General features: G+C 42.3%; 1 protein-coding gene across 1 annotated transcript; it reads right to left on the bottom strand.

The window, feature by feature from the left end:
* Positions 1-306: 306 nt before the first annotated feature.
* LOC141221656 (protein spinster homolog 1-like) lies at positions 307-6,325 on the bottom strand. Its single transcript, XM_073666552.1, has 12 exons — positions 6,118-6,325; positions 5,880-5,945; positions 5,493-5,629; positions 4,993-5,144; positions 4,223-4,292; positions 3,468-3,607; positions 3,223-3,375; positions 2,860-3,049; positions 2,586-2,651; positions 1,810-1,908; positions 362-533; positions 307-317 (listed from the first exon to the last, which is right to left on the bottom strand). Exons 1-12 carry the CDS (start codon positions 6,323-6,325, stop codon positions 307-309), a joined length of 1,464 nt encoding a protein of 487 aa, XP_073522653.1.
* Positions 6,326-12,529: the final 6,204 nt, after the last annotated feature.

Below are 12,529 nucleotides of genomic sequence, written 5' to 3'. Positions count from 1 at the left end.
ACCGCGATCTGCCGGCAGCCAGGACGGAGTGAAGCAAGACTGCCGGGGCCATCGGAAGGTAAGTATATATTTATTTTTTTATTTTTAACCATTCTTTGGGGTCACACTATATAAATCCTGAGCATTTCTGCATCGTGGGCACATAGCCTTAGGATAAAACTATTTATGTCATAATAATAAGTTAATTGCAGCTTTGTTAATGTTATGTTATGCAGCTTTGTTAATGTTATGTTATGGAGCTTTGTTATGGGGATGGATGTATTATACAGATGCTGGGTATTACATTTACTAATTATGGAGCTAATGCTAATCCAATTCTGTAAGAGATATGATCGGATAATTAACTTATTTCTGCACGTACCTTCAGACTCTGTCTCTGCCTTCTTACGATCATTTTCAACAAAGAGGGCGCATGCGAAAAAGAATCCTCCTCCGAAAACCAGCACAAAGGGGCAAACCATGAGGGCGTACTGCAGACTGCGGAAGTTCGAAAGAGCCGAGTCTGGATTGTAACTTTTGATGCGGTCGGATATCTGAAGATGAGACGAGATAAATAATTATGTATGGTTAATGAAAGTAAAAAAACATAATTGACTGGACACGTTTATGCTGACAGCAGTCAATGGATACCAATGAAATCTGGTGATCATAGAAAGAGAAGGTGCCTCACTGCAGATAGCGGCTCCTCCAAACTATGAACAGCAATGCTTCCAGTATCCGCAGCTCCAGTACTACACATTGTCTGGGAACAGGACACTTGTGACATCCTTCTTCAGCAGATAATCTGTGACGTAACTCCAGGACATCTTGTCTTTGGAGTTCTGCCACCCCGTCAACAGAGCGGAAGAGAAGATGCTGCTCTGTCAACGTGATATCAGGGGAGGCCACTGAATCGCGGGTGTTGGCAGAGATCGGTCCCGGGCACTACAGGCAGGTATTTAGCAACGACTTGCCTGTTAGCCCATAGTAAAAAAAATCAAATAGTCCCGGTGAACCCTTTTAAGTATGTTATGAATAGGCTACAGCGAGTTTTAAAAACTCCACTGTGACAGAGCATGTCCTATTCTCATCCGTTCTGCGGATCAGACTTGGCCAGTAAAGAGTAACTGTCGTTATAAAATCAATACAGTACACGTGAAAATAAGCAACTTTGTGGTAGATCTTATCAGATAAATCTGCTTATTTTTCCTCCATTAATTTATAACATTCTTAATTCACAGATAAAATCTGTAATCAGTGAAGACAGATTTTTACATTACTGAGATAGGAGATGACAATTGCTGTTGATCAGATTCTATGTACATGGGGGGAGCCTGCCTCTAGCTCCTCCCTCTTTCCTCTCCATAGAATGTTATAAGCACCAACTGTCATCTCCTATCCCAGTAATGCTTCACTGAATACAGTGAGAACTTTGAGAATAAACGATCAGTTCGAGAGGAGAAAGAAGCAGATTTCTCTGAAAAGATATATTCCAACGTTTCTTATTTTCATGTGTACTGTACTATTGATTTATGAAATAAAAATTAAAACTGGGGTTACTATTTCTAGTCTATAGGAATCTGTTAAAAATGGATGGAGAAAGGATGATATACTTTGTACTTCAGTTTTCCATCTGTGTTTCATCCATTTTTCATTGATCCATTATTAAGAGTCAATGGATAAATAAAGTTTGGACAGTCTACCACCTTCACTTTTTAAAAAAACAGATGACACAAGAGAAAAATGGTCTGTTTTGCGACAATGTACAAATGGAAACAGATGTGTGAATGTAGCCCTAAAGTGATGTGAGAATATGTAACAGCTACTTACTAGCCCGATGAAATAGGAGCTTCCAGCTTCCCCCAGCAGGTGGGACCCCGCCATCGATAACGCCTGTGCTGTTGATCGCCTTGTGGGAGAAACCACATACTGAAACAAGAGAATATTCTGAATGAGCAGAAGGAGTCACTGAACCCAACGAGACAAGAGAACATGGACAAAGTGAACATACTTGAAGCCTAAGTTAAAGAAGTTGTCCACTATGGATAGGGCATCAATGTATGATCGGCCGGGGTCCCGCATGCGGCATCCCTTCCGATCAGCAGTTATCGGTGCCGGCGGCGGCTGCCACCAGCCGGAAGTCCTTACCTATTCAAGTCAATTGAATAGGAGGTGGATGTGCAGTACACCGCGGTGACCACTATAACTTGACGGCCAAACACCGCAGGTAAGCCCCTCCGGCCGGTGGCAGCCGCTGCAGATACCAATAACTGCTGATCGCCGGGGGTGCCGCGTGCGGGACCCCGGCCATCCTACATTGATGCCATATCCTACGGGTAGGGCATCAATGTGAAAGTAGTGGACAACCCCTTTAAATGCACAATCAGCCAGGATAGATAAGAAGCCCAGACATGTTGTGGACTGAGATTTTACTAAAGAAGTTTTTAATCATCTTGCGCCAGGTTTATTTTTAGTTGGGAATTACCCAACAGACGCTTGGGCACAGCCAGGATTATGGGGCATTTGATGGGTAAAAACAGAACATAGAGACTGACTACATACATATAATTATAGCTATGATAAGTTTAGCGCTTTTCTCCACTCACCAGGCGGATATCAGTTGAAACTGAAAAGTTCAGGCTCAGAAATATGGTCCCGATGAATATAAACACCTGCAGAGAGTAAAGAACAATACATATAAACATTTGTGTCTTGCACGCTTTCCTATCCCCCATAGGTTTTGTCTTTATAATCCATTCATCCACCCCAGTCTCCGTACATTCATAGACAGCCCCCGCCATAGTCTATGATTTCTACTGCTCGGTCCTATAGCCGAGACCCAGTAAGGGGATGAAAGCAATCTGTACTCCAGGTACTTACATAAGTGGCCACAAGGCTGATGTCTGCAAGAATAATAGCCAACAGCAGGAAAATGGCGGAGCCCAGCAATCCAACCGCACAAACTATAGGGTCAGCACGAGGGTTGTACTTCCTGCATCTCTTGGCTATCTCCGCCCCTGCTCCAACTCCAAGGATGCCAGAGATGACCGTAAGTCCTCCGAAAATCAGACTGCAAAGAAAAGCGGTAAAGAGATTAGTAAAGTAGCTTGAAGAAATGAAATATAAATAATTTGATATAATAATAATTTGAAATATAAATATATTTTTTTAGAGAGAAAACGGTCATAGGGGGAATTAAATTCCCACCAGTGAATGTCAAATTAAAGTTTGCTAAACTTGTACCTGTCATCATAGTTGGATAGTTGAGTCTGATATGGCGCCTTCTGTAGCATGAGAGCCCGGGCACGCTTCAGGAAAGTAACAGCCCAGAAGCCGAATGCAGCTGCCACAAATTTTACCATAATAGTCCCAAGAGTAGAAAACAGAAGACTTCGGCTGCAGAGAGAGAAAAGGGTAAAAAACTTGTAAATGACGCAGAAGTCACGGGGGAGATCAGTGACATAAATCAATGCACAGAAGACACCTACTTTTTACGCAGTTGGTTGGCATCCATAAGCCATCCTTTGAAGCTCAGTGGTTTGTTCTTTTCCTCTGCAGCTCCTCTGGACGGTTCTTTTACAAATGCAGCCATGAGCAGGACTCCTACCAGGCCCAGAGCAGAGATGATCTGTGTAGATGAAGAAGGAGACATCACATATCACATATACAGAGGTTTCATCACAAAAAGGACATGAGCACAGACTGTTGTGGAACTGGTTCCATTAAAGGGGATCTGCGACGAGGTGTTTGCTGCGCATCTGAGAGCAGCATAATGCAGGGACAGAGACCCCGATTCCAGCGATGTGTCACTTGCTGGTGTGCTTGGTGAAGTATTGATAAAATCCCAGTTTTCTCGCTGCAGATCTAGCAGTACTCTGAATGCTGAGCTCTGTATACCCTGCCTACACCACTGATTGGTAGATTTTTCTGTGCACACTGTACATAGGCAGAAAGCCACCAATCAGTGGTGGGGTCGGGGTTACACAGAACAGGAGGACTACATGGCACGAGACAACTAGTCCCCTCGTCATAATCTCCTGCTAATAAAACAGTGATTTTTTTTTTAAAGCATCTACAAGGAGCAGTAAGTGACACATCGCTGGAATCAGGTGCTCTGCCCCTACAGGGCCCCTGCTCTCAGATCAAATGGAAAAACATACTGCCAGATTCCCTTTAATACGATTCAGGAATTATAATTAAGATTCACAGTTTGTCCACAAGATCCCTCAGACCTATTACTTACCCGGAAGGCCCATTGCCAGGCGCCACCAAATGCACTTGTCACTTTAGACCCAATGATGTAACCAAGGCCACTGTAAAAAACAAAAACAAAGTTGTCATAATTTCTGCACACATATAAACATATACATTTTTGAGTGCCTTTTTCCGGCTCCTCCTTCCTACTCCACCCCCTCCATAGACTTCTATGAGCAGCAACTGTTACCCCATGCCGCATAAAGCTACAATCTGTCTTGTCACTGAAGATGGATTTTTATCAGTGAATTAATGAAGGGAAATAAGTATATTTCCTGATAAGATATATTACAACATTTCCTATGTCCATTTAAATGATTTATAAAAAAACAATAAAAAGTGTAAGATCATTCTGAGTCTTCACATTCTTTGAGGAGCTCTTGTCATAAGTGCTAAAAGTCAAACTGTCTAGCAGAAAACTTTTTTGCCCATAGCAATCAGTGCAGTTTTCTGTTAGGGAAAGTCTTGACATTGCTGAAAAAATATTTCCATTTAGAGTCTTGAATCAATTTCCTAGAAATCTGCAGCAATTCCAGAAATGTTTGCTGGTTCACTGCTGATCCTCCCCCTACGTGTTGCGACACCATGATCATTACTTGCGGAGGGGTTTTTGAAACGCCATCCATATGTATTGTACATGCATCTGTAGAGCAAAATCCGTACCGAAAAAAGTCCACAGCAAATCCGCCTTGTCGGACTTACTCTTAGACAGTTTGGCTATGATTCCCTCCTTAAAACAATAAATAGATCTACACTCACCAGCCAAAGGGTGCTGCTAAGTAATACAAGTTAAGCGCGCGGCTGCGCCGATCTCCCACGAAGACGTCGGCAATGATGGAGGGGGCAGTTATTTTAAAACTTGCCTCTGCAGCTCCAGACAGTCCATTAATTAGGAGAAAAACTGTAAAATACTGTGAAAACACAAAAAAATATTCAGTGACCATTTATGAAAGTTTTCTAAGACACCTAAAGAAATACGGTAATGGAAAAATTATAAACTTTTCCTAATTTTGGACCCGCTCTCACTTTTGTCTTGCAAATACTAATGCAAAATACTGATCTACATACAAACAAGTGAGAGGCTTTAGGGCTCATGCAGACGTCGGTGGATCCCGGTCCGATCTCTGACAGCGTGATAGCGATGCTCGGGTCGGAAGACCCGCGGCCAGTCCGTGCATTATTGTCCATGATGGCACCGAGATCCACAGACGTCTGCATGAGCCTTAAGTCTTTATGCTTCTACCAATTAGATCAGTTACCTCATTGGGAACGTAGGACTTGCAGAGAATGATGGCCGACCAGAAGGACATCCCTGCACACATGATGTATTTTCTGTTCCAGCGGTCACCCAGGTATCCATAGATTTGACCAAACAGGACACTGCTGATCGTGAATACTAGAAGGGGAAAAACAAGAGGTCACAGTTAATAGAAATGATTTCTTTAACATATATTTATTTATATTTGAGGATTATTTAAACTGTTGCACTGAAAACACTTCTCCCGTCCTCATCACTGTTTGCATTTTTGGTAACTATAAAGGCGGCCATCATGTGAACGTTACAAAATTGGAACCTTATGATGTCACGAGATTCCAGCCGTCCTCACAAGTGACCTATAGAATAGGATTTTATGTTAAAAGTTTACCTAAGCTTATAAGGCCGGATTTGCTGTCGTCCATTTTAAATGCGCTTTGTAGGTAGGAAATCGCTCCTGCCAGAACAAAAAGAAGAACACGAATGATTATTGTAATTAGAGAAGTGCAGGAATAGACATCACAGCAGCTAACGAGCCTTCTCGTTGGCCATGAAGATTTTCTTCTTTTTTTGCAGTTTTGGGCCTTATACACCTTGCCCCCGACATAAGCCGGTTTACGCCTACTTACCTACGAAAGTGAAGGCAGCTATGAAGGTGACCAGATTGATGAAGGTTAGAACGCCTACAATAATGAAAGAGCGGACTATGGAGACTCCAGTCCGGGCGTGCAGGTCCTGTTCTTCGCAGTTTTCATCCTCATCTTGCTGGTCTTTTCCTTTTTCCACATCTTCTAATAGAAGTGGCATTTTTGGGGTGGAATTGAAGAGAGATGCCATGTTCAACAGAGCCCTGCAAACACTGGAGAAAAACACAAGACGGTAAAAATATTGCATTAGTCTCAGTAAAGATTTCAAAAATAAAGAGAAAAAAAACAAGCATATATATATATATATATATATGTATTTTTCAGATTATAAGACTCACTTTTTGTTCTCCCAAATTTGGGGGGAAAATGGGGGTGCGATTTATAATCCAATTGTAGCTTACCGGGCTGGGGGGGTATCTGCGGTGGAGCAGGGTCCCAGGAGTCAGGGTCACTGCTGCAGGAAGTTGAAGGTGGTGGGGCGATGCTGTGGGCCCCAGACTGGGAGGTGGGGGTGGTCAGCGATGCGAGGCTGCTTCGGGCACCAGGCTTCCAGAAAATGTCAGTGGAGCCCCCGCACTGCCCATCGTTTTCACTGCGGTGGACTTCGGGAAAATGGACGCCTCCAGCGGAGCATGTGTAGATCTCGGCTCCCGAGATCTCGATCTTGGGAGCGGAGATCTCAATCTAAACATGCGCCATTTTCCCAAAGTCCACTGCAGTGAAAACGATGCAAACGATGGGCAGTGTGGGGACTTGTTTGATATTTTCTGAAAGCCCGTGGCCCGGAGCAGTCTCGCACTGCTGAGCACCCCAACCTTCCAGCCCGGGCCCTGCAGCATCGCCCCACTCCTGCCACCGTTGAAAGCTTTCTGCAGCAGCGACCCTGCCTCCTGGGATCCCGCTTCACCGCAGCCCCCTCGACCACCCCCGGGTAAGCTATCGTAAAAGGGGATTATAAGACGCACTATTTTATTAATTTCATTTTTTTCCCATTTTCCTCCCCAAAATTTGGGGTGCATCTTCTAATCTGCAAAATACAGTCTCTGGCATCAATATATCCATAAAAGTAAGAGAAACAATCAAAACGCCAGAATGGCCTTTTTTTCCCTTGTTTTTTTTTTTATTACGGCACCTTCCCCGAAAAATGCAATAAAAAGTCACCCAAACTGTGTATGTTCCCCAAAATGGTGTCAATAAAAACATCAACTTGCCATAAAATGGTGAAACAAATCAATTTTTTTTTTAAATTCTAAAACTATTGTTGTAACCACTTACGGTAAGTAATAACAATAATAATAATAATAAAACAATATGAACCCTGAATCATCTTTCCAGATCAATCGTACCACAAAATGAACGTGGTAAAAAGCACAAAAAACAGTTTTGTTTTTCTGTTTTTTTTTCACCATTTCACCATAGTTATTATTTTTTTCCCCATTTTTCAGTATAATATAACGTTAAATGAATGCTGTTCTTCTAAGCAACAACTCGTCTCACAAAAAAAAAAAACAAGCTTTCACCTGACTATGTGATCAGAAAAATAAAAAAGTGGAGGAAATATTGGCCGTGCTTTGAAAGGGTTAATGACAATTTACAAAAAACGTGTCTATACTGTTATTGGGGATAATTCTATAGGGAAATCTATATATGTCCCCCTATAATCATCTACAGGTTGTCTCCCCCTGGGAAAGGCTCCCATTACTCATTAGATGAAGTTCAGACTTACCTTTCTCTCTTTCCACCGGAGGGCGCTGATAATAACAAATAAATATCACTTTCTATAGCAAATTTTGCAACACAGAAATCGTGAGTACAACACACAATAGTGAGTGGCTGGGATCCGGCCGGCGCCCATAGTTATACACAGGGGCCGATTGTGACATCATCAGCCGGTCACTGGGGGTTCTAAGCCATTGTGATGTCATCGATCTATCTAATCATCCGTCCATCCATGGATTCTGTAGTACTACAACACCCAGTATGTACGTCTGGAAAAGTATAGAACTAGCATGCTCCACCCTCACGTTTTTCATTGTGCTGTGGTCTATATTGAAATTCATGTCCCTCTGGATGGATGGATGGACATGCTGAGTTTTGTAGTACTACTGAATCCATCCATCCATCCATCCATCAAGAGGAACATCAATTTCATTATAGACCAAAGCACAATGAAAGACTTGAGGATGGATCTTGCTAGTTCTATACTTTTCCAGATGTATATACTGGGTGTTGTAGTACTACAGAATGATAAGGACTCTGATGACAGGGCATGCTGACACCTGTAGTCCTATACTTTTCTAGAAGTGCATGCTGAGAATTGTGGTACTACAGCACAATAAGAACATAAATTTCAATATATACCACAATACTGTGCTATTGCTGTATATAGTATAAACAATCAAACAATCATAGGTTCAAGTCTACCAGGGGGAGTAAAAAAATAAAAATAAATATCAACAAAAATTTAAAAAAATATATATAAAATATAAAAAGTTCAATTAACTCCTGTTCCTAATTAAAAACTAAAGAGATAAAAATATACATATTGTGCATCAATGTATCCATAAAAGTAAGAAAAACCATCAAAACGCCAGAATTGCCTTTTTTTTTCTATCGCAGCATCTTCCCCCCAAAAAATGCAATAAAATGTCATCAAATCTTTGTATGTTTCCAAAAATGGTGTCAATAATAATGACAACTCGCCATGGAAAAAAAACAAGAGCAGAGGCTCATAAAATGGTGAAAAAAACTTTTTTTTTTACAAAGTTCTGAAATTGTTGCAACCACTGTAATAATAATACTAATGATAATAATGATAATAAAAAAGCAATATGTTTGATATTGCTGTAATCACGCTGACCCTGAATCATATTTCCAGATAAATCTTACCAAAAAATGAATGCGGTGAAAAGGAAGCACAAAAAACTGTTGCAAAATTATTTTGCTTTTCACCATTTCACCGCACTCGTAATTGTTTCCCCATTTTTCAGCAACAACTCGTCTCACAAAAAGAAAAAAACAAGCTTTCACCTGACTAAGTGATTGGAAAAATGAAGAATAAGAAGAGGAGGAAATATTGGCCATGTTCTAAAAGGGTTAATGACAGTTTACAAAACCGTGTCTATACTGTTATTGGGGATAATTTTATAGGGAAATCTATATATGTCCCCCCTATAATCATCTACAGGTTGTGTCTCCCCCTGGGACAGACTCCCATTACTCATTAGATGAAGTTCAGACTTACCTTTCTCTCTTCCCACCGGAGGGCGCTGATAATAACAAATAAATATCACTTTCTATAGCAAATTTTGCAACACACAATAGTGAGTGACTGGGATCCGGCCGGCGCCCATACTTATACTCAGGGGCCGATTGTGACATCATCAGCCGGTCGCTGGAGGTTCTAAGCCATTGTGATGTCATCGTGCGGTGCATGCATATACACTCAGTGTACTTTGATACAAAGAGTCACCTAATGAATCTTTTCATTTGAAAATGTTGAACCCTGATAAGATAAAAAAAAAAACAACCTATAGGCTATGTGCCCACGATGCAGAAATGCTCAGGATTTTTTCCTGAGCGTTTCTGCATCTCCCTGGCAGAAAAAAACGCATACGGATTGTACATGCGGATTGTACATGCGGATTGTACATGCGTTTTTCCTGCCAGGGACATGCGGATGTGAAGCGTTCTTCACTTGCATTTCCGCATGCGGGTTGTGATTTTAGCATCACTTGGAAAATGCTTGACAACTTGGTCACACTATATAAATCCATGCAACCGGCATGAATTTATATAGTGTGACCGAGAGAATGTCAAAAAATAAAAAAATAAATATACGAGGGGCGATCCAAAAGTAATGATAATCGGTTATTTCTATTGCACACAGAAATTAAAATAAAATGTTTTCTTCTCTCTTAGGTACCCACTAGTCCAGGAAAAAAAAATCACTTAAATAGGCCACGATTCACGGGAGCTACATTCATTTGAGTAGGAACTGCCGAGGAGTGAACATCAAAATGGAAAAAAACGAGCTCAGAGCTGTCATCAAATACCTCTGCTTGAAAAAAATTACTACCAAAGACATACACAGCGACTTGGTGGAAACGTTGGGGTCTTTTCTCTTCCATATTCCACAGTTGCACGCTGGGCCAAGGAATTTAGGCTGGGAAGAACATCGACGGAAGATGAACATCGTGAAGGACGCCCATCCACGTCCCTCAATGAAGAAAACATGAAAAAAGTTGAAGAAGTTGTATTGGCCGATCGAAGAGTGACTATCAGGCATGTAGCGGAGGTCACAGGGATCTCATATGGCAGTATTCAAAGAATCCTTGCAAAAGAATTGCATATGAGAAAGGTCTCGGCGCGTTGGGTGCCAAAAATTTTAACCGACGAGCAAAAGAAGAAACAAGTTAACATTTCAAGAGCACGTCTCGAAAAGTTCCAAGCAGACAAGGAGAATTTTTTGTCACGTTTTTTGACCATGGACAAGACCTGGATCCACCACTTTGATCCCGAAACGAAACAACAATCGATGACATGGAAACGAGCCAACGAACTGACACCGAAGAAACTCAAAGTGTCAAGCTCAGCAGGGAAGGTTATGGCGTCCGTTTTTTGGGACGCTGAAGGAATTATTATGGTGGACTATTTGGAGAAGGGAGCCACTATTACGGGCTCCTACTACACAGAACAAATAAGAAGATTGCGGGAGGCTATCAAGGAGAAAAGGCGCGGCAAACGGCAGGCTGGAGTGCTGTTTCACCAAGATAACGCGCCGGCTCACAAAGTTGCAGTTGCCATGGCTACCATACAAGAAGCGGGCTTTGAACTGGTGGAACAACCCCCCCCCCTATTCGCCAGATCTAGCCCCCAGTGACTTCTTTCTCTTTCCTTGGCTCAAGGAACACCTCCGGGGCAAGAAATTTGACGACAATAGCGACGTGATAACAGCTGTTGGGGATTTTTTTGAGGGTCAAGATCAAGAATTTTTTTCGAAGGGAATTCTAAGTTGAGAAAAGAGATGGACTAAATGTATAGACTTGTTAGGAGACTATGTAGAAAAATAAAAAAAATTTTTGACTATATTCATTGTGTTTAGTATTGATTATCATTACTTTTGGATCGCCCTCGTATATTTACGGCCCGCGCTGTCTTGCTTCACCGTCCCGGCTCCTGGCAGCGGTGGATTGAAGGACCTGCCGGCGTCAGCGTCGCGTGACCTGTCACATGACTCTGACGTCAGCGCAGGTCCTTCATTCCATCGCGAAGTGCCGGGAAGTAAGGAGGAGCACAGCGCGGGCCGCCGGAAGGTAAGTATATATTTATTTTTTATTTTATTCTTTTTTTTACAGCTTTTTTTTAATGGTACCTGGGTGTGGATGAGACTCTCTTCTCCTCTACACCCGGGTACCATCCGCACATTAGAACGCGCCAATTATGCAAGTACAGATGCAGTCTTGCGGAATTGGCGTATTCTAATGCAAGTCAATGGCGGCGAAAATGCAGCGCTTCCGCAAAATAATTGATAGTGCTGCGTTTTTTTCCGCAATGATAATCCGCAGCAGAAATGTCCGCAGCATGTGCATAGCACACGCGGATTATCATTGGGGATCATGGCAGGCCTTCTAACATGCGTTTTTAATGCGTTTCTGCAGTGTTTTTGCTGCTGAGGAAACGCTTAAAAAACGCATTGTGGGCACACAGCCTTACTCACCTCCCATGATAAAATAAAATAAACTATATCACCTCCCTTGCTGGCGCCGTTCCCACGCTGTCGACACTCGCGGTCCCGGGGTTCTCGTGCAGTTATTGTGACATGTGACACTCGTGACCAATCAGTGCTGGCGTCACTGTCTCCGCCTTTGGACAAATCGAACATGAAGAGGAGACCCTGGATGCGGCTCATCTCTGCCTTCCTTTTCATGTCCCATTTGTCTGAACGCAGAGACATTGACGCCTGCGCTGATTGTCACCGGTGTCACATGTCACAACAACAAGACAATGTGAGCCCCGGGGACAGCGAATTCTGACACCACGGAAACGGCGCCAGCACTGGAGGGGAGTATAAGTTTTATTATTTTACGGGGGCCAAGCGTGGGGTATAAACAGGAGTTGTCCAAGTAGTGGATAACTTCTTTAATGCATGTAAATAGAGCTAAAAATATTGCTTGAAATTGGATTTCCTTACAAATTTTACACTGTGTGGCTTTTACAGACTCTTTATTACCCTGCACATCTGGCTGCAGAGTGAGTTAGCTGAGAATCTGTCAGTGAGCTTGTTCTAATGTAAACAACTCTTGTGCGTCTCACAAACAAACTTCAGTTGCAATCACATGGACACAATCATACACACACATATACAGTGGCATGTAAAAGTTTGGGCATCCCT

This window comes from Phyllobates terribilis, unplaced genomic scaffold (assembly GCF_046119375.1).
Source record: "Phyllobates terribilis strain yellow unplaced genomic scaffold, ASM4611937v1 Scaffold_326__1_contigs__length_2130411, whole genome shotgun sequence".
Classification (NCBI taxonomy): domain Eukaryota; kingdom Metazoa; phylum Chordata; class Amphibia; order Anura; family Dendrobatidae; genus Phyllobates; species Phyllobates terribilis.
This window is presented reverse-complemented; position numbering and strand designations above follow the sequence as displayed.

What these genes read in the sequence shown, in the direction of transcription:
- LOC141221656 (XM_073666552.1), bottom strand. Translation starts at nt 6,325, where the DNA reads ATGGCATCTCTCTTCAATTCCACCCCAAAAATGCCACTTCTATTAGAA. An exon ending in ATCCGGCCTTATAAGCTTAG is followed by an intron (nt 5,630 to 5,879) that starts GTAAACTTTTAA and finishes TTCCCCTTCTAG; the next exon opens with TATTCACGATCAGCAGTGTC. An exon ending in CCTGGCAATGGGCCTTCCGG is followed by an intron (nt 3,608 to 4,222) that starts GTAAGTAATAGG and finishes TCATCTACACAG; the next exon opens with ATCATCTCTGCTCTGGGCCT.